This window comes from Cygnus olor, chromosome 27, assembly GCF_009769625.2.
Source record: "Cygnus olor isolate bCygOlo1 chromosome 27, bCygOlo1.pri.v2, whole genome shotgun sequence".
NCBI classification, from domain to species: Eukaryota; Metazoa; Chordata; class Aves; order Anseriformes; family Anatidae; genus Cygnus; species Cygnus olor.
In genome coordinates, this window is record NC_049195.1 from 3,304,988 (window position 1) to 3,325,235 (window position 20,248).

The 20,248-nt window shown below is 46.9% G+C and overlaps 1 protein-coding gene and 1 long non-coding RNA gene across 5 annotated transcripts in view; both read left to right on the top strand.

Moving 5' to 3' along the window:
• Window positions 1–3,923, top strand: part of LOC121060567 — a 40,907-nt gene extending 36,984 nt beyond the window's left edge. For all 3 annotated transcript variants that reach the window (XR_005814866.1, XR_005814868.1, XR_005814867.1), the window contains exon 4: window positions 3,707–3,923. This is a non-coding gene — a long non-coding RNA (uncharacterized LOC121060567). The remainder of the gene's footprint in view (window positions 1–3,706) is intronic.
• Window positions 3,924–7,843: 3,920 nt separating this feature from the next.
• Window positions 7,844–18,829, top strand: STC1 (stanniocalcin 1). Of its 2 annotated transcripts, XM_040538476.1 has the most exons (5): window positions 7,844–8,199; window positions 10,445–10,587; window positions 11,590–11,801; window positions 15,121–15,338; window positions 16,863–18,829. In XM_040538476.1, the coding sequence occupies exons 1-5, from the start codon at window positions 8,082–8,084 to the stop codon at window positions 16,934–16,936; spliced, it is 765 nt and encodes a 254-aa protein (XP_040394410.1). In that variant the 5' UTR covers window positions 7,844–8,081; the 3' UTR covers window positions 16,937–18,829. The 2 variants fall into 2 exon arrangements, with proteins under 2 accessions (XP_040394410.1, XP_040394411.1); XM_040538477.1 differs by having other exon boundaries at window positions 7,845–8,199; window positions 15,121–18,829.
• The last annotated feature ends 1,419 nt before the right edge of the window (window positions 18,830–20,248 follow it).

Below are 20,248 nucleotides of genomic sequence, written 5' to 3' on the forward strand. Positions count from 1 at the left end.
TATTTTGGAACGAGCTGCTGAAAAATTGGGGCCATAGGTGTTGGGATTGTCACTGAGAAAGGACTGTTCACGATCCCTTAAAATCCCACCTCTTCTCTCTCCACCTTTGCATGCAGCCTAAAATTCACCTGTTTGCCCTGGCATTGAGTTTTGTGGGGGAGATGGAGATGTTTGAAACTCTGTCCTGGAAAATCCATTGTCCTCTCCCTTGTGACGAATAGCATGAAAAGGGCAAAAGCCTGTTTTAAAAGCACGGAGCTGCGACCTCTCCTGCATCACTGCGTGCCCCGTTAGGAACTGGGTGGAGGTGAAATTTCCCATGGCCTCCTCCCAGCGAGGGGACAGCCTCAGATCAGCTTTTCCATTGTCACCCCCCTTAGTGTCCTTTATCCTCTTCCCTTTCATTCGGTCTGCTCCCAAGATTGTGGTCTCTTTTAAAACACTTATGTCCCCAGACCTCCCTCTGCTCTCTGCTTTGCTAGCACCTTCTCCAGTCTCTAATCCTAATAAAGGGGCCAAAACAGGTTCTCTGACTAAGCTAAAAAACCAGGTTCTTCACTGTTCTGCTGCTTACTGCGCTAGCGAGAAAGCTCGGAGCAGCTGTCAGATATTTATGCAAGCCCTTTTCCTCTTCTATTTTAAGTTCGGTTTTGATCAAAAAAGAGGATGGGGGAGAGAAGGGAAAAAAAAAAAAGGAATCAGCTTGGAAGCCACAATACATTATTCAGAGCTCCCTGCTTCTTTTTCCTGCTCGCTGGCAGGAGATGTGAGCGGCAGGGACAAAGCTGCTCACGCCGTACCTGCCGGAGGAGGTGGCAGGCAAGGGGCTGGAGATGCTGACTTGTTTCTTGACACTACCCAGCCCTTCTCGCTGCCCAAACTGTGCTGCCGAGTTCATCTGCGTCTCCCCTGGAGGCCAACCCGCAGTGAACTTCAGCCAGACAATACACACGACTCCTCGCAGCCCTACTTATTTAGCAACGTGCAGGGTTTAACATCCAAAGCAGCAGATGGGGAGGAGAGCACGCGCCGCGGAGGCCGGCAGGCAGAGCAGGGTTGGGAACAAACTGTTCGAGGCCTGTTGCTGCTTGGATTTAACCTCCTGACTGAACTGGAAGTAGTGCTACGCTCTGGATGCTGCTGGGGCTTTGCATGGCGAGCGGGACTTGGTAGGCAAAGCAGCCCAGCTCATCTCCATATGGGGTCAGGAGGAAAGAGGAGGATGGATGCCTTGCCCTCCAGTTAGCACAACGAGTATTAAGTGATAAAGATCCCGAGGGCAATGAAGCACAATCGTTGTGTTTGAATTCTCAGTTGGTGAGGATATGGGGGATGTCTTTCCTTCTGAGACCATCGCTGAGCTGGTTATTTCTACCAGGAGCCCTACAAGGAGCAGAACGATCTGTACTGGGGATGTGGAACCTCAGGGAAGATAAGGAAAACTCTCCTGGTCTCCACCTGGGACCAGGACGAGGAGCATCCAGAGGTCTGAGCTTCAACTAGCCCCAGATCCAGGAGGCACAGTGATTCCAAGGGACCTCTGCAGCCCTGAGCTTGCATCGGCTGCAAGTCAGCCTCTGGCATGGGCTCCAGAGCCATAATCCCCACGGGAGCTTTCCCGTTTGCTTCTATATGTTTTGAATTACGCTCTACTCACTCAGCTCCTCTTATTTAACAAGACACTGTGTTATTTAGGGCTTGGCAATTAATAGTTTTTCCATGAGAATAATTTTTCTAGCTTCTGAAAATCATGGGGAAAGAATGATTCCCATGTTAAATTTCTTGTCAGTAGAGTAACCAGAATGTTTAATATACTAACTTTAGGATCTGTAACTTGTTACGGTAATAAAAAGAAAAAATACAAAATGACACACTTGCAAAACAAATTCCAGTAACTATTGGCTAGAAAAGTTTCAAGAGACTTTCTCAAGAGTAAAGTGAGAATGCTGCCATGTCATTCCCTTTATTTAAAAAAAAAAATAAAAATAAAAAGCTGTTGTGCAAATTGAAACGTATATTGCTGGCAGATTCCTGCCTGCCTTATTTCACACCTAGTGCTGAGGACACCCTGCGAGAGGCTGAGCAGGGAATGCTCTTGCCTGCCTGTAAACAGGGGAAAGATCTTCCCAAGGATCCTTCCACAGCACACACAAGAAAAAAAAAAAAAAAAAAAAGCAAATTCATGATTCATGAAGGCTCTGGCCATAGATCTTGCAAAGAAATGCTTGGCAGCTTTAGAGAATAGCTGGGTTTATTTTAACCTTTAAGAATGACACCAATTTCACAGCTGTTAATGCTATGTGGCTCCTACGCTTTCCAATGCAAATTGCACATGAAGGGCTAATGCATTTTGATGAAGGGGGGGGGGAGGCAGAATCTCCATATTAATGCGCCGATATCTTTGTTCTGAAGTGTTTAATTTTATGCTTTAATGAGAGATCCTCTTTCTGGTTAAGGCAAGCCTTTGCAAGAAGCTATTTGGATATTTGCTGGTGTCATCAGGCTCTGGAGCAGGGGGAGGGAAATACTTGCTGTGAGGCTGGGGGGTTGTCTCCGTGGCAGGCTGGGAGTCCCATGGAGATGGGGGCATCCCTGAATTAAGGTCTTGCCCAGAGCCCCTAACTATCAAAATTGGGATTAACACTTGCTGTGGTCAAAAGAACTTTGGGTTTTGGCTCACCCTCCTGCAGAGCTGCTGGCTGCGGGGGGAAGTAGATGTGACGGGTGTCCGACCACTCTAAAATTTGGGGTTTTCCTCCTCCCTTCCACTGTGCCAGCATCTCTGAGCTCTGGTTGCTCTCACTTGAGGTGAACAGCTCTGCTGCTGTGTGCAAAACCTGGCTCTCCGTCTCTATTTGCATCCTCCAAACCCCATTACTCATCTGCATGAGGTGGGGTAACCTGCCAAAGCGTATCGCCACGTGTAAATGCAACTTCCTCGCCTCCATGGGCCACGTCCCACTTCTGTAACTCCTCTTGGGTAGCTTTAGGGCTTGGACCGGGACTAGCACATCTACCTGCTGGCTGGGAGGATTAAAATAACCCTGGCTCTGTGTTCCAGGTACAAATCCAGTCCAAGCCAGTGATAATCGGTGGTTGGTTAGAGCGGAGTAAAGCTGTCAGCCTGCCACAGCAAAGCCTTCAAAGGGCTGGTTTTACCTTCCACAGAGGGGTTTTTTTTCACTGAGAAGACCGGGGCAAGGCACCACAAATTGGGTGCTGAAAGTTCTTTATGTCTCCGGTACGTGATGCACATTTGGGCTTAATCAAAATCCCATTGAAGCAGGCAGTCAGGATTTAGAGCATGGGATTACAAGTAATGCCGGGTTATTATTAATAATCGCTTTTCGTCATGCGTTGCATTTACAAGATATGGAACAAGCCTAGCAGAAATACACTAAAATACTTAATGCTTTTATTTAAAAAAAAAATCAAATTGTGCAAAATGAATAAATCATGTAGTGCAGTAACATGAGAAGACCTTTAACTTGGTCTCATTTATGTCTCCAATTAACTCGAACGCAGCAGAAGACAATAGCTGCAGCCTTGTGTTGGGCATTAAACAATCGCACCTTAAACAAACAGCGGTCACGACACAATTATTAAGCCTATCCTGACTTTTTGCATATAAACCAGAGGTATTAAATCCCTTTGTTTAATAGGAAAATTTTGAGCAGGTTTTTTTTTTTGTTCTTCTCATTGCCAGGTTTGTGGAGCGAAGGCCAAAGCCTGGAGACGGCTCCAAGTGGCTTTGTTGGGGCAGACACCCAGGTAACTCAAATTGGATCCTGCCTCTTGGAACAAGTTCTGACATCACTTACTCCGGTGCAGCCGGGGTTATTCATTTGGGCTAAGCAAATTAAAAGGTTCTGCTTAGCCTCTCCCTTGCTTTGCTTTTATACTGTCAGTGTAATTGAAGCTACTCCTGGTTTATAACCCCACGCCGGGGAATATCGCATCCAGACAGCGTGTGGTGACGCATCGGAATAATGGCGAATATTGAATTCGGCGGTTATACTAATGTGCACCTGCTGAGGAGCTGGTCCAGCGGGATGTGCACGGGCGGCTGGCGAGCCGTCAAGGCCTCGAGACGGCACGGGTTTCATCCCCATAACGCACCCAGTATATCCCATGCGGTTCGGCGCTCTGCCCCGTGCCGGCCGCGGTCCTGTCTCCGCACGATGCCGCTTCGATTCGCGGCTCCCTGCATCCAGCCCTTGTGCTCCTCGGCTGAGCCAGCTGCAGCGAGCCGCGAGGAAAGGGTGGGGTGGCTGCGTACGTGTGTGCCAAAGTGTCGGCAATCCTTTGCTGGGGAGGAGCAGACGTGCGGGGACGACGCGGCGGAGCGTGGCTAACACCCGAGGTGACGCCGTCGCTCACGTCCCTCCGGAGCGCAGCGGATGGAGGGGGTCCCGTGCCGGGGACGGGGGGGGACAGGGGTTGAGTTACACAATGGCAAAAGGGGGGCCCTGCCCTGCCAGCAGCTTCCAGGCAGGGAGCAGCTGAGCGCGGAGAGGGAGGGTTATTGACTTTGGGTTCCCCTCCTTTATTTCCCTGCTTTACTTCCTCCTCTCTCCCTCCTCTATTTCTTCTCGAGGTTGGGCAAAAATCTTAACACCTTGGGAATAGGCTCGCAGAGGGACAATGGTGTGTGCTGTTCAGTTTAATGGGATCCCTTGAATGGAAACAGTGAGAAGGGGCTGGTTCACTCGGGGCTAACAGTGCCTTTTTTTCTTTTAGTCTTTTTTTTTTTCCCTTTACATGTATCAGCCGGAAAACAAAGGTTTGGGACATAAACCCTTCTATTTCAGGGCAGCATTTAACCTGACAAGGAGGCTAAGGAGAAAATCCCTCCAGCAGGTTATGCTGAGCCTTTAGCAATGAATAGTAGGACCTGCTTTTGTTTTTTTTAATTTGTGGGATTTTTTTCTCTCCTGGTGAGGTCTCTCGGGTCCAGGCCAGCTATTAACTGAGAACAGGACGAATCAATATTTTTAGGGAACATCTTATTCCATAGTGGGTATTCTTCTTGAGTCCCTAGACCTTCTAGCAAGAGTCCTGGAGATGTGACCCTGGAGAAAGAAAACCACCAATATTTGAGCAGTTTTAGGACTCCTGGGCTGGTTGTTTCTTCTTCCCTTAAAAGCCTGAATGCAAGAGAGAAGCCAAGCCCCTCTGTCATCACATGGTGAGAGCAGAATGGGAGTTACAGGGGGATTTTGCTGTACTTGTTGCCTTCAACATACAAAATAGCTAATGCAAATACACTCTGGTACAAAAGGACACAAATACCTCACCTGTAAATGTGCTGGTACAAGTCCGCCGCCAAATTTGACAGCAGCTCCGTGTGGGTTCTTTGCTCCCAAATTCATTTTCCAAATTTCTTAAAGCAGTAATAAAGGTGCTGCCTTCCCGGGGACTTTGTGGAGACTTGATCACGCTTTTTCTGATACTGTAATGTTTCCACGTGTCCTGAGCCAGTGTATCACACAGTATGGTAGTGCCTGTTCCCATTACCAACCTGAGCCTCATCTTACAGATAATCCTCTTTTATTGCTGTTCACAATCAGAACTGGTTGCTTTGAAAACCTGCAGCAGGTACAAACACTCCAGCTACCATGCATGGCCCCAATAGAGTCAATCAGCCCTGGATTAATGCTAGGAGAAAGAATAGAAAACGTGCTGGAAGGATTTTGGTATCTATAGGAACTACTTGCTACCTTCTAATTTTTCCTTGCACTTGGACTCAGATCAGGATGTATACGTGCTCAGAGGGCCAGGACAACCTGTTTTGTTTTGCAAACTATTTCAGTTCAGATTGAAGCATTCAAAAAGACAAGTAGGAATGTTCACCTTGGGGGTGAAGGGGTGGAGGATTTGGGCTTTGAGTTTGAAATTCAATTTTGTGGAAAATGCAATGCTTCCACTCCAAACAGGACTTAGATAGAATGGTGATTCATCCCCCATTGAAGTCAATGCCAGAGTTGCTTTTGATTTAATCAGAATCAAACCCTATGGGATTATTCTCACTTGCAAACTGGACTGGTCCTATTAAGTAGAGAAACCACAGTGCTTTTGCAGGGCTGTTTTTTTTTTTCTTCTTTTTTTTTTTTTATTTAATTAAATTGGCTCAGTGTCACAAAACTGAGACGAAACCCGAAACCCTTCTGTTTCAGTGCTTTTTGAGTGTTCTTGGAACATCTGGCACAGCTGTTATTTTGACCCCAAGGCAGGAGTACAACCTCGCTCCTGCTCCTATTCCAATTGAAGCTGACACCAAATATGCCAACACGGACGGGGCTGCACAGCCCAAACCGAGCTGTCAGCTCCCTCTCGAAAGAAATCACAGCCCAGGGATGGGGCAAGGAACCAGAGCAGCGCCGTTGTCACGGTTAGAGCTGTCAAACCTAGGCAAAAAAAGGACAGGAATGAGGTAAAGCAGTGGGCACTGCTTCTGGAGCCCTGCTAAGGAAGAGGCTACTTCTGTTTTTCTTTAAATTGCTTCCTTATTGACTTTTAAAATTAGCCACCCATAAACCTGAATGAATGCCCACGAGACGAGGGTTTTTTTTGCACTTCCACTTAATGCAGATTTGTAGAATCGGCTCATCCGAGCCGAACGCAACTTGTGTCCACGGATGTATTTATGAATCTGTTCAGGCTGCGTTTCCTTGCCTGGCACCGCGGAGATGAGAGTCTTTTTTTCTTCAACAGAAAAGATCGTGGGGATGGCTGAGTGAGAACCAAGCACACTCAAGATGCAGAAGAAGCCATCTCATCTCCGATCAGTAATATTTGATACCTAAATCCCTTGACTTATCCTAAGCTGCAGGAATTTGTAACTTTTTTTGTCTGTAAATCTTCTTTCTCCGTGCACCTTCCCAATTTCATTTCAGCTCTAAGCCTTAATACCGCTGCTTATACTTTCATCCCTTAAATACTCAGAGCCTTAAATTGTCTCTGTTATACAGGATAATCAGTTCTGTAGTGTGTTAATCCTCATTATGTGCCTATTAAAATGAGGACTAAATCAGGCATTAGGGTGCCTCCTCCCGTTATGAAATCTGAAAAACAGAATTGAGCTGGAGGGGGGGAGAGGAAAACCACCAAACACCTAAAAATTCTTCCTCGAGCTTCACTCCGAAGCAGTAACAGCAAGCCTGTGCTGAGGTCGGAGGTACGAACGCGTGATTTTATTACCATAATTGTGCAAGAGAGGGGAAGGCGAGGAATGCCGCGCGCGAGGAAGAAGGGTTTGGGGTATTTGCATGTGCCTACGTGAGGAGCAGTGTGTATGTGTGCGGGTTTGGGGCCGAGCACACGCTCTGGCAGGCGCTGGGCGATGCCTGCTGCCGGCACGCACGCGGGGATGTCCTTTGGGGGCTGCGCTCAGGTGCGGGGCAGCGAGGCTGCAGCGAGCCCCCATCGGATGCACCGCATGGAAAAACCCCTGCCAAGCAGCTGTAACCCTGGGATCACCGCTAACCAGATGGGGAAATATCCTTTCTTAAAAGGGCAGGTGATTTTTTTTATTATTATTATTATTATTTTGGGAGGGGGAAAGATTTAGGACTGCCCTGTCATTTCCTTGAGCCCAATTAACCGTAGGAAGTTCCCCCCCCCCCCCCCCCCCCCCTCCCTTTCCCACCGCCTCGCCGACGATTAACTTTTGGGCGATTGTTGTTTGGCAGGTACTTTTAATTGGCTGGAAAATATTCTTCCTGTGAAGTTGCAGTTTTCTGGGGCTTGAATGAGTCCAGTCTGCCATTGGCTCTGCCCAGCGCCTCGCGATTGGCTCGGCGGCCCGCGGGGGACCGATAAGGGCGGCTATAAATGCTATAAAAGCCCTCGGCGCTGCTCCTGGTCCCCAGCGAGCAGGAGCCGGAGGGGCCAGGCAGAGCGGGCGGTGGTCCCCAGGCGGGCGTACTCCTCTCGCTCTCCTTGGCAGCACATCCAGCTCCGCGTCTTTGCTCAAGCCGAAGTGGAAGAGGAGACGCGCACGCACACACACACACACATATACCAAGAAAAAAAAAAAAAAAAAAGCCAAAAAACCACACTTAGCGGAAACTTGTCAGAGAATGCTCCTAAAGTCTGGTTTGCTGCTGCTGCTGGTGATCAGTGCGTCCGCATCCTACGAAGCTGAGCAGAATGACTCTGTGAGCCCCAGGAAACCCAGGGTTGCAGCCCAGAACTCAGGTAACAGCCGGCAAAGAGGGCTTTGAGCCTCAGCCCCGATGTGTTCAACTGTCTCAGATGTCTCTGCTGCTCGTTCTTCCTTGTTCCTCCTCCCTCCCTCCTCCTTTTTTTTTCTTCCTTTTTTTTTTTTTTTTTTTTTCTTATAAACTTGATGCCTGGTAGGAGCAAGTATTGATTTAAGGGACTGGTTCAGGAGGATATTGGTGCATAGCCGGAGAAGAAATCTTCTTCTTTCAGGAGCTGGGTCAAGGAACCGGTGTGTGATCTGCTTGCAGGATGTAATCCATTCTCTCTCCTCCTCCCCCATCTCCTAAATGAGTTCCATGTACTTTTTCTCCCCTCCTGCTTGCATGTATCTCTCTCTTCTCCCATGGCAATTATACTTTGGTGTTAAATTCCTTGCTTTTTAGGAAGTTGATAAAATCCGTGGAAATTTGACTGAACCATTGTTCTGCCAAACATCTGCCTATTCAAAGAAGGGGAGAGAGATACACGACTTTGAAGAATGCAGTAACCTAGAAACTGTCCACTGCTAACATTTATTTTCAAAAACTGATTGCTATCAGTTAGATGGTACCATAAAAATACGTTTGTGACATTTAGCAAACTTGCTTTTACAATAGATAAAAAAATTGCTGGCAAGTCAGCACTGGATGTCTCTACTTTGTGCACTATAGATGCTCAGATAAGTTGCACATATTGTCTTGAACAATGGAAATTAAAAATCTGTCTTCTAGTATACTGAAAAGATATTAGGTCTCTAATTTGGAGCTCATTAACAGATGTCTTATTTTAGATCTGCAAGGCTCTGCAGCATTATACTAGGGTGTTTGCTCAATTTCCTTTTGTATTTGGTTGCTATAGAAACATAGGGTCTCACTATTGCACTGTGCCTAAAACAATAAAAGCTTAATGCATACTAAGTCTGCTGAAAGCAAAGTTATAATTCGAACCTGTGGAAACATAATTATGGGAATGACTTGTGCGACGGTGAGGTTATGAACTGGGGAGAGGATGATCTTACCAAATATTTCTCCCTTTAGGCATGTAAGGAAGAGTGGAGCACAAGGAGGGGTTAATTGGGTGATTTTTTTTTAATTTTCTTCTCTGGAAAGATCCTAGTTATGAGATACGTCTTTAGGCTACAACTTAGTTCTTAATAAGGTGTGCTCTCTTCCACTGAAAGCAAATCCTCACTTTTCCTACACCTAGGATCTTGATGGGAGACACCGGGTTAGCATTTCTTCCTAAAGAATGTCTCGTAACATGAGCTGCAAAAGTAATGAATATGCCTTGCACAGACACATAAGGGGACAGATGTTCGGCTTACCAAAAAAGGTTAATCCCCACTAACTTCAGGGCAACCGTGTGGCAATACTGCTGATTCATTGTTAAAATGCACACTATCTGCACGAAAAGAGATGGGATGATATGGATACCCTCCTGTTCAGACCAACTACTGCCTCAAAGGTGTTAATTATGCATGGTCATCTCCATTACCTTAACTTTCTCTGCCCAAATGCCCCTTCTCTTTGGGAATTTTTTGACCTTTCTTGGCTCTGCTTGCAAATTGCTGGGTACCACGTTAGTATTTAGCACCAAATTCCTCATTCGAGTCCCTTGCAGTACTGACAATTAACACGCAAACTAAAATCTTATTCCTAAACACTTTACGCTTTTTGGAACACCGCAAATATTTCCAATGCTAGCGAAAGCAGCGCTTCCGTGCTGCAAGTCCAAATGTCATGCCAGCTTAGTGGTAACCACCATCACTTCAGTCTCATTTCCAAATGTGGTTTATGAGCCAGAAGCTGCCAAACTGCCCTCACCTCCCTTCTTAGACCACAGGGACAACCTCGCTGCCCAGTATTCCTCGTGGGTCCATCCTCATTGCTTCTGCCTTCTCTAGAGGAGCTGTAGATGCACACGGTCACAATTAGGTTGGGATGGACCTCTAAGTCTCCATCAAGCCAAAGACTATCAGACGTCACCTTTCTTTTAGTCCACGTAGCTGATTGAAGGTGTTGGTAGTTGCATTTTCCATTCCTTGATTTGCCGTTGATGTGCTGTTGCATGATTTAGGATCCTAACTTGCCTTTTGCTCTTCGATCCCTCTCCCTCCAGCCCCGAGGAGCAGTAGGGCTACTACTGAGCATGACCTGGCTTCATGATGGAGAAGGGCTTCGTCGGCCGGGCATCGGGGAGTGATGTGTGTGTAACCTTGTGCCTGTGCTTCTCTCTGCAGCCGAGGTGGTTCGCTGCCTGAACAGTGCCCTCCAGGTGGGCTGCGGCGCCTTCGCCTGCCTGGAGAACTCCACGTGCGACACAGATGGCATGTACGACATCTGCAAGTCCTTCCTGTACAGTGCTGCTAAATTTGACACTCAGGTACGGCGTGACTATAAAGGGAACGGGAATAATCCCTCGCCGTTAGAGCTCCCTTGCCGTGCCCTGGTTCAGCAAAGTGCTTTTACAAGTCCTGCGGCACTAAAGCACGTGCGTAAAGGCTTTGCTGAATGGACACCTTAATTTCTCTGTCCTCACAGAGCTGGGCTCTGTGCAGGCTTAACCCTTCCTTTCTTACAGCCCTTCCTGCTGCCTAGCCACTCCTCTGAGCCACGATTTTGGGTTTTGGCCACAAACGCATCCTTCAGGGCTATTTTCTGCACTACATTTTCCACATACTGGATGCTATGTGTGAGGACTTGGCAGGGAGCGTTCTGTGGGGCGGAGAGCTAAGTTTCCTCTTGAGGAGGAAATATAAACGTTCTTCTAACAAAGTAAGTCTTCTGACTGTGTGACCTGGCACAGGGCTGGGATTTGAATTGGAAGTCTTTGGGCCTGGGAATGTGCGGCCAGATCAGCCTCTCTGGAGCTGCAGGCACTCACAGCAGGGTAAATAGGATAATATCAGAGGACTGCGGCTCTGCCAAGGGCCGTTTTCCGTCGTACTTTCTTCCCCAAATGTGCAGACGCCTTATTCCCTGCATGCTTGATCCCAAAGACAAACTTTAAAGCTCTTACAGCATCTTAAGCTGTGGCGAGCCAGATGTGTTAAACCCCTGGTATGCAGCAAGCGGTCCAGCCGCCTCGCAGAGGGCAGGATTGGCCCATCTGTGGTGCTGGCCCTCCTAGGGCTGTTCACACGAAGGCTTCCTTTGCTTAAATCTTTTGGGAACAGGAGGTCACTGTTCTCAATGGACCGTATGCATCCCAATCGAAGCTGCAGCATTTAGGGTCCAATTCCCCGCTGTGCTCGGTAAGGGACCTCCAGCAGGTCTGTAATTGCAGCAAGGACAATTAATAGCAGCCAGCCACAGCGTAGTTATCTGTTATTACATCCCTTTCTATGAAATTTGTTGCAGTTTAAGGTTTCTCTCCTGTTTCCAGGGAAAAGCTTTTGTGAAAGAAAGCTTGAAATGCATCGCAAATGGGGTCACGTCCAAGGTGTTCCTTGCCATCCGGAGGTGCTCCACTTTCCAAAGAATGATCTCCGAAGTGCAAGAGGAGTGCTACAGCAAACTGGACATGTGCGGCATCGCAAAACGAAATCCTGAAGCAATCACGGAGGTCGTCCAGCTTCCAAATCAGTTCTCAAACCGGTACGTGGAGCTTTCCTCAGCTGAATCGCATCAAATGCACAAATGTGAAGCATAGGGAAAGAAAGGAGAGGAACCGAGTAGACTAACTTCTTACAAGTCCTAATACAGCTTAGCCTAAGTCATCCTTTCTGCCTTTTCAAATCCTTGTTAAGTTTTACCAGCATTCTTCTGATTCTCTTTTTGGTAAATACACTTATAAACATCTCCAGGGGAGAATCATAAAATTAACTGGACATACATTACTTCAAAGCCTGGAGTTGGTTGAAATGTTAGTTCTTTGAGTTTGAATGCAGCGTAATGGTGAACAGGGTTTTTAAATACCAAGCCAGTTTGATTATATTGCCATATTGACCACTTAGGAGCTTCTCAACCTACTGCAGCGTCATTCCCTTCTTCAGATTGGGGCCATCTTTTTGGGGTTTATGGCAAATGAGTGAGCTCTTGCCCTCAGAATTATTGAGGTAATACAAAGAATTAGGAAGGCTGAAATGAAACCAGTGGATGGGGTCCTCTATACCCCTATTCTGCCAAGATCCAGTAGATTGTATTTATAGGGATAGTCTAGTGTTCTTCATGGTCTCTTTTAGGGCTGTTTTCACCCCAGTTCCTTCTTGATAGCAAAGGCTGCCTGCAGAAATGGGCACGTCATGCTGCTCTCTGGCACTTTATCTGAGCACAGAACTGCCCTGTCCCCATCCTCCAAGGACAAGGGACAGAGAGAGGCTTCAGGGAGCTGCTGCAGTCTGCGCAGTCACGCTGCAAGGACAGGGATTTCTTCTTCTAAATCCTGGAACAATCAGTGCTGAGTCTTGTGATTGGGATAAAAGGGATCTTTTTGAACACTTTGAGTAAATATGCTCTAGAATCTGAGTGCAAACAGACCGAGCTGCAATTTAACACGTTGGCTGGCTGCGGCGAAGGCTGGAGCTCCTTTGGGGTGGTTGTTGGACCTAATGGAGAGCATCTTAAGCCTACAGACCTATTCTACCCCAGGCAAGCCAGTGGTGTATAGATGCTGCATCTCCAACCAGCATAATTTCATTACAAAAACTCTCTTGTAGACTATTATATCCAGAAAATTATACTTGGAGGAAGGCAATTCCGGTAGACGAGGAGGGAATTAGTATGTAAATGAACTCTCCAACAAGTCAGGAGGTCAAATGTGGTTTCTTCTCCCTCTGTCTTTCTCTTCTGCCCCCGAGCAACTTTGGGAGAGGACTGCTGGGTGTTTCCAGGCTGAAAGAGCAGCTGGGGTTCACGGCGTGGGATGAACCAGCCCTTGGCAGGGCTGCAGGGGCGTTGGGGCGAACATGTTTGGACAGCAGAGCCAGGAGGGCGCAGCGGGAGCTGCGGCGATGTCGCACGTGTTCGGGACGTTCCTCTCCGGAGGATCGAGCCCAAGCCAGAGCCGCTCTCTCCCGAGGCACAGGGAACTCCTCCCCCACAGCCGCCAACCCGCCTCGAAGCCAAAGGATATTATGACATGTTGAGTAACAAAAGCAGCAGGATTTCCCAGCTAATAGTTTACATTAAGGTCTCCTAAAGCATCCTGCTTTCCCAGCCCCTGTCCCAACATAGCCACAGAATAAGAATGTGCCACTTGGCCTGGGACACCGAGGGGAAGTAGTTAAAGGTCATAGCATCTTCCTGTGATTTAATCTCATGGCAGGAGCAGAGGAAAGCCTCGCTGCCTCTGCTCTCAGTCTGGCTACTGCAAGGCGTTATTGAGCCATGAGGGTGCAGCTATGAAAGGCACCAAGCTGTATTTTACAAAGGAGGTGCACAGAGGATGGTGGATAGGATCTTTTCCTTGTGTCCTACCAGTCTGGGACTGGTTTAAACTGGGAGCATGGTTTGCACAGATGTATTCACCATCTGTGCGTGCCTCTGACCTTAACGCTGCCGTGCTCCTGTGTGCCAAAGCCTGGTCCTTTTGTACTTCAAGTGCAGCAGAAACTTTAACCTCACCTGACCTCCCCTGACTGCTCCAAAGGCCGGAGCTGCGAGGTAGGAAAGGAGTTTGAATGCGAAGTCTCATTTCCCTCTTCCTTCCCCTCCTCCTCCTGCAGGTTATTCTCTTCTCTGCTCCCGTGGAAAAATGTCATGGTGACCTTAAAGGCTTAAAATAAGCTCCCTGTTGTCCTTTCAGGCAGAAGTAGCCTGGCAAATATGGGACGGCCCCTCTTTTCCCAACTTTCTCTCCTCAGGGAGATGATCGCTTGTACGGTGAGCTCTGTGCACGCAGGGCAGGGCCGGTGCTGACTTGGCCCTTTGGAGGCTCAAGCAGGGCTGGGGAAAGGAATCAGCACAATTTCCTGGCTCCTTTCTGGAGCAAAGAGCCTGCACTCGAGGCTGTTGGAAGGCAAAACTACAGCAGCAGGCAGGCACGCAACAGGGGAAAGCAGAAGGTGCTCGCTGGTTGTTTTGGGCGCGCTTAGCTTGCTGGAAGGGACGGTTGTCTGTCCTAAAGATTTGTCCCCAGGGAATGCACACATCTGTTGGGCTCTGACTTGCACCGAGCCTGCTTTTCCCTCCTCCAGCCGTTTGCCACAGGCTGTGCATGGAGGGGAAGGGAGAGGGAGGGCAGGGGGTGGTGCCAGAGCTCCTCAGGGGTCCTGGGAAGCACAGGGATGGATTTGTTTGCGGCAAGGGTCCTCCTGGCCCCGACCAGTGCTCTGCTTAGTCTGTCACCCTGCCTGATGATGGGCACTATCTGTTGGAAAGATGTGGTTATTTTTCCTCCTAACGCTCTAGAAATAGGGGTGTTAGCAGGGTAAAACACATGTGCAAGCCAGTTACATCGACTTAGCTCCTCGCTCTCTTCTATTTCCCGATCCACCAGTGTTACACCAACACAGCTTGGCATTGTAGCCTTAGCTTGCAGAGTTGGAGCAGCTGCTCGTTTAGGATCACTGTGTTAGAAGTTCAGCCAGTTGTATTCCTTCCATACCTCATGGGCACAACATCTCTGGAGCAGGGCATTTGTTAGATGCAGTGAGAATACACACGTTGAACACTGACAAATTGATTTAAAACAGGTTTTGTGGCACTAAGGGACGTGCTTTAGGGATGGGACTCGGTAGGTTAGGCTGATGGTTGAACTTAAGGTGATAGAATCATTAGGGTTGGAAAAGACCTCCAAGATCATACCAACCTAGGTGATTTTATGATTCTAGGAGCACATTTCTAAATTACTTTGAAATTAGAATATCATAGTTTTATGCTTGGGCTGGTCGCCTGGCTTCGGATCACCTCTTACCTTATTTCTTTGGTCGTGATGGGAGATGTCTTTGGGTAATAGACACCAACTCTCATGCAGGTATTACAACAAGCTGGTGAGAAGCTTACTGGAGTGCGACGAGGAGACTGTCAGCACCATCAAGGACAGCTTGATGGAGAAGATCGGGCCCAACATGGCAAGCCTCTTCCACCTGCTGCAGACGGACCACTGCGCCCAGGGCCACCCGCGCACGGACTTCGCCCGGAGACGCATCACCGAGCCGCAGAAGCTAAAACTCTACTTCAGGAACCTCCGAGGTGAGGGGTCCAGCCCGGCCCATGCGAAGCGCAGCTCTGCCGAAAGCGCGTAATGCCGCGGGGAACGCGCACGGGTGTGTAAGGGATGCTAAGCACTACCAAAGCTGAAGTCTCTCTTCTAGAGGAGTTAATGCACCCCAAAACCAAGTGTACTGTAGCTAGTTTTAATAACAACTAGGAACTGGTTTTAGATTTAGTCATTGATATTTTCTATTCCTCTCGAACAAACTTTTGCATGGGTCTGTGTTCAGTGTCTCAGCTTTCCCGCCGTCAAAACGTCTCCATCTCTTTTCTTCCCCCCACAAAAAAAAAAGATATCCCAAACAATCTTAGTCTTAAATAGCACCATAGAGTAGTCAGGCCTTCAGACGCCGATCTCTAAATGTACTGTAGCGCTAACACCGTTGAAGTCTGAAGCTTTGGCACCAAGGAGAATAGCTGATTCTCGCTTGTAGGAAGCTGGTAGGTGACAATAGATGCACTAACAACTATTGCACATCCTAAAGATGTCAGTGGAATTCGTGTTATGAATCTGTGCTGGCCATGGACGAATATGAATGTCATATTCCTGGTCTCTTAGTGTCATGCAGTCCTAATCCTTCCAATCCAGCTCTGTTAACCTGTTGATTAACCAAACTCGCTAGCTGTGGGTGATTCTCATTACCGGGACCTGGCACCTCAGTGCAAAATGAGCTAAAACGCCCCCCCCCGACACACACCGAATCAGGAAAGGAACATTTTGTACTACGGAAATGATTAAAAGCGGTGCCAGTCTATGGTTAAAGCTAGTCAGAAGGTTACATAATCTTGCATTGTATTTAAAAGCTAACATCTATGTACTGTATTTAACTATCTAAAGCTTTAAAAGAAATCTAACAAAAACAAACCCTGTCTTAAGACAAGAGTATTAAAGGTCTTGCTCTAACTGTGGTATAAATAGTTTTAAAATCTGTCATGTACTGTACATAAATTCCATGAGAGTCTGCTTTAAAGGAGCAGAATATAATAACTTTATTGCATAAACTTAGTTTTGTAAGTTAGCTATTTTTCTTTCCTGGAAACAGTATCTCTGTCATATTCAAGAGTTCACTTTCTACTCTGTGGCCTTTTTATAATGGAAGAGAGAAAAAGATTAGAGCAGAAACAATTAAGACATGGCCAGGAACAAACCTCTCTTCTTAGGTGAAATGAAAAAAAAAGCAAAATGGAAATAAAAAAAAAAAGAGTTCAGACTGGCCAGTCCTGTCTCCACAGAGCTGCTGTGAGACTGTAGCTGTAGCCAGGGCACGAGCGCTGCCGGAGAGCTGCTTGGGGAAGCAGGTGGCTGACGATGCTGCTTTGGGATCTCAGAGCTGCCACGGGGGAAAACATCCCTTAGGAAGGGGATTTGTGGGGAAAGGCAGGGAAAAAATAAATCCTTAAATTCCCTTAAGCTTCAGCAGTTAAACAATGTGCCTGCCTTTAAGAGGACACACGCATTAAGGCTCTCGGCTCTGCCTTTCCTCCCATCCATCTCTTCTGCAGCCTCTGCGAACATGACCGCCAGTCCCACAGCAGTAGCTGGGGGCCTCCCCCAAACGCCGCTCTCTGCACAGTAGCCTGGCCGGGCTTCGGCGAGCCAAAAAAAAGCCACATTGTGGCACGAGATCAACAAGGCCAGTTCCACGCTCCAAATCTATCCCGCTAGAGTCCGTCTGCGGAGTGGATGACTCTTGCTCAACTAGTTAGAGAGCTAATAAAGGAGGTATCTATTTTTCTTTTCAAAATCTAAAGCAATATAACTTTTTTTTTTTTAAACCACAAAGCCTTTAAACAATAACTTGCTGCTAATATATTGAAACCAGATGCAGTGGCAGCATTTCTGATATTGCTGTCTTCATTAAATGTAGCCCAAAAGTGCTGTCATAAAATTGTAAGCAGCAAAAAATGTTGCTGACGGTAGAGGGTTGGGGTTTTTTTTTGTTTTGTTTCGTTTTTGAATACTCTGAATCGTGCAGTCCAGGGCAAACAAGATGCAATATTGCTCGCTCTTAAATCACAGTCAGGTATATAGAATCCAACGCGGTAAAGTTTTGCAAGGTGAAAACCAAAGGCCCCTTGAATATCCTGACCCTGAAGGTTTGATTTTGCTTAGGAACCAATCCCAGAGCCGTGCACGTGCTGCTCTGCGCCCTGCGGCATCGCGCCTTGTGCGGCGCCTGTGGGAGAGGGGGGTTACAAATTCGGGAATTCTGCTGGGTGTTGTGCATCATCTGCATTTGGCTATTTGGGAAGATAGTCACAAAAAGGTCTTTATGTGGCTCAAGTGCCCAAGCAGCCACCTGGATGGCTCTGGGCTGTGCAAAGCAGCTCCCGTTTCGGGTGCCACACGTCCCCGTGGGCTCGCACCAGCAGGGCGCACCGTGGACTTGTAGCAGCCCCGAATTCCCACAGAGGTGCTCCTATTAGCACGTGGCTTCCCCATTGCTTTGTGCATCATTGCTGTGAAAACCCACAGAAGCTTTACAAAGTTGAGTTGAGGCTGGGGAGAAGAGCCCACACCCTAATTTTTTGAGTTCTCATATTTTATTTTATTTTTTCAGTAGGAATTTAAGCTTGTTTTCCCCTTAGCATGGGTAGGAAGATGACAGAAAATAACTCCCCTGGTTCAATTCGCTCTGCTAGCACAGGTAAAAGTCCTCTGTGCAAAGCAAATGTTGCCTTCCTGCACTGGTGCAGCTCCTGGGGACTCCCAGATGCCCGGTGTCGGAGAGAGCCCACAAGATTTTTGAGCTGCTTAAGGCATCCCTGTGGTCCCTAGGCTAAATTAGGAAGGGAGCTGCAAGCACAGAACCATAAAATCAGAGGGCCTGGGGTTCACCTTGCTGAACTTTCGCCTTGTAGCCTAAGCTGGTCATTTAAAGCTCTCCCTTAGCAGTGGAAGGGGGATGTGGAGGTGGGGGAGGCGCTTCCCATCACCTGGGAAGGATGCCTCGAATTAGGGGAGAGATCCCCCTGGAGATGGGGAATCATTCTCAATATTAAGTCCAGCTATTTCACACTTTATTTAATCTCTAATGCTTTATTTTTTTAATCTTGCGTTCACTGCAGAAATGATTTCTCTCGGGGGCGGGGAGGGGCTTATCTAGAAATGTTTGCATGATTCTCATTGTGATTTGTTTGCACTTTAGATGTTTTGTGCCATTATAAATTTGCATTATGTATTTATAATTTAAAGATACTTAGAAGGGGGAGAGAGTTGTTTGTTTTGTTTTGTTTTTTTTTGCTGAGTACTGGAATAAACAGTGAGCATATCTGGTATATGTCATTATTTATTGTTTAAATTACATTTTTAAAGCTCAGTGTGTTCATATAAAGGTTATTTGAAACATATCATAGTAATGAGAAAGATGCAAGTTATTTTCTTTGCTTATTTTTATAATTAAAGATGCATAACATAATGAGGCCTATGTTGGATTTTCTTCTGCAATGAAATAAAATGTCAAATTTAAGGGTTTTCAGTGTCCGACTCTTTCTTTGAGCCTTACTGGGACCCCTGATCCTGGTACTCCCCAACAAGCACGTCCTTGCACCCACCTTCGACTGAGCATCGTAGCTCGAGCACCTCAGGAAAGAAAGAAAACCATTTTCCCCATCACGTTAGAGTCAGACTTGTTCAAGAGAACCAAGGACTAAGTATTAGCAATACAGCTGGATTTAAAAATAAATAAATAAATCTGTTCTTCCTTGTTTTTTCCAGCAACTTAGAAATTACTTTCAATTTTGCTTTTATTGAAACCTCTTTCCAGTCAAAAGCTAAGCTTATAGTAAGGCACAGCAACTAACCAAAACTGGAAATTACCATCTTCCGCAGAGAAAGGCTGGGCACAGTCAGCTCTTGGGGCTCAAAATTCAGGGTGACGAGCCAACACACTACTTACTTAATGAGATGCTATGGGGCTAGAGCTTCCTTGAGCTCCTCTTCACTGCTGTTAATTGCAGGTGGGGACAAACCACCCCACATCTGCTTCATTGGTACAGGTCTGGAAAGTGCCCCTGTTCCTGACTCCAGGTGAGCTTCATTAGTCCAGCAGGAGCTAATTGCTCAGGAAAAGGTGGAAAGAGTAATTACTCCATCATCTGAAACACTTGGCTGTGCTGCCTCTTCAGCTGGGTTTCTCATAAACTCCTTTCCCCAAGTGAAAATGTCAAAAGCAAAAAAGGATTGCTAAGAAATGTCAGCATCACATCCATAACTGAGTGTCACATAGGCTGGGCTTACCAAAGGCACACAAATACAGTTCCAGTCCATATACAAGCACCGTTTGGTCCTGAAATATTCCAGGGGACTTCAAAATGGATGGGACCATCTGAATTTTCCACTTGTTTGCCATTAGTAGAAATCCCCAAATCTCTTTCTGATCACATCCATCTATTCTCCTACCCGTAAATCACCAGCTGCTAAGTAACAAACCCACCCACCCCATTTTCTAGGAGTCAAAGCTGCAAAGAAACCAAAGAAAGTGCCCAAAAAATTAGGGATAAACCATGAATTATACATTGCTAGAAACAAAGCCAGTTCACATTTCTGCTCTTGCAAAGAAAGAGCCTTGGAAGCAGTACAGATGCCACACTTTTAAAAGCTGAGGTTCACAGCTATTTTGTCACTAATAACCACTATAAATAATTACTGTCAATACAGTGTACTATTCCTACGAAGCGTTCATAAATTTCAGTCTGTATGGCTGCCTCATTTGCAAACCACATCTGTAAAATGAAATCGTTCTTGGAGAATTTGAGGATTTTGCAGGGACAGAGCACCTCACCCCAATGTATGGAAATCTGGAATTTTCACTTGGAAATCTGGATTTTTCTGTGAAAACTACACAAGAAAATCTGTCTGAGAGCCTCCTGCTATTTCAATATTTCCT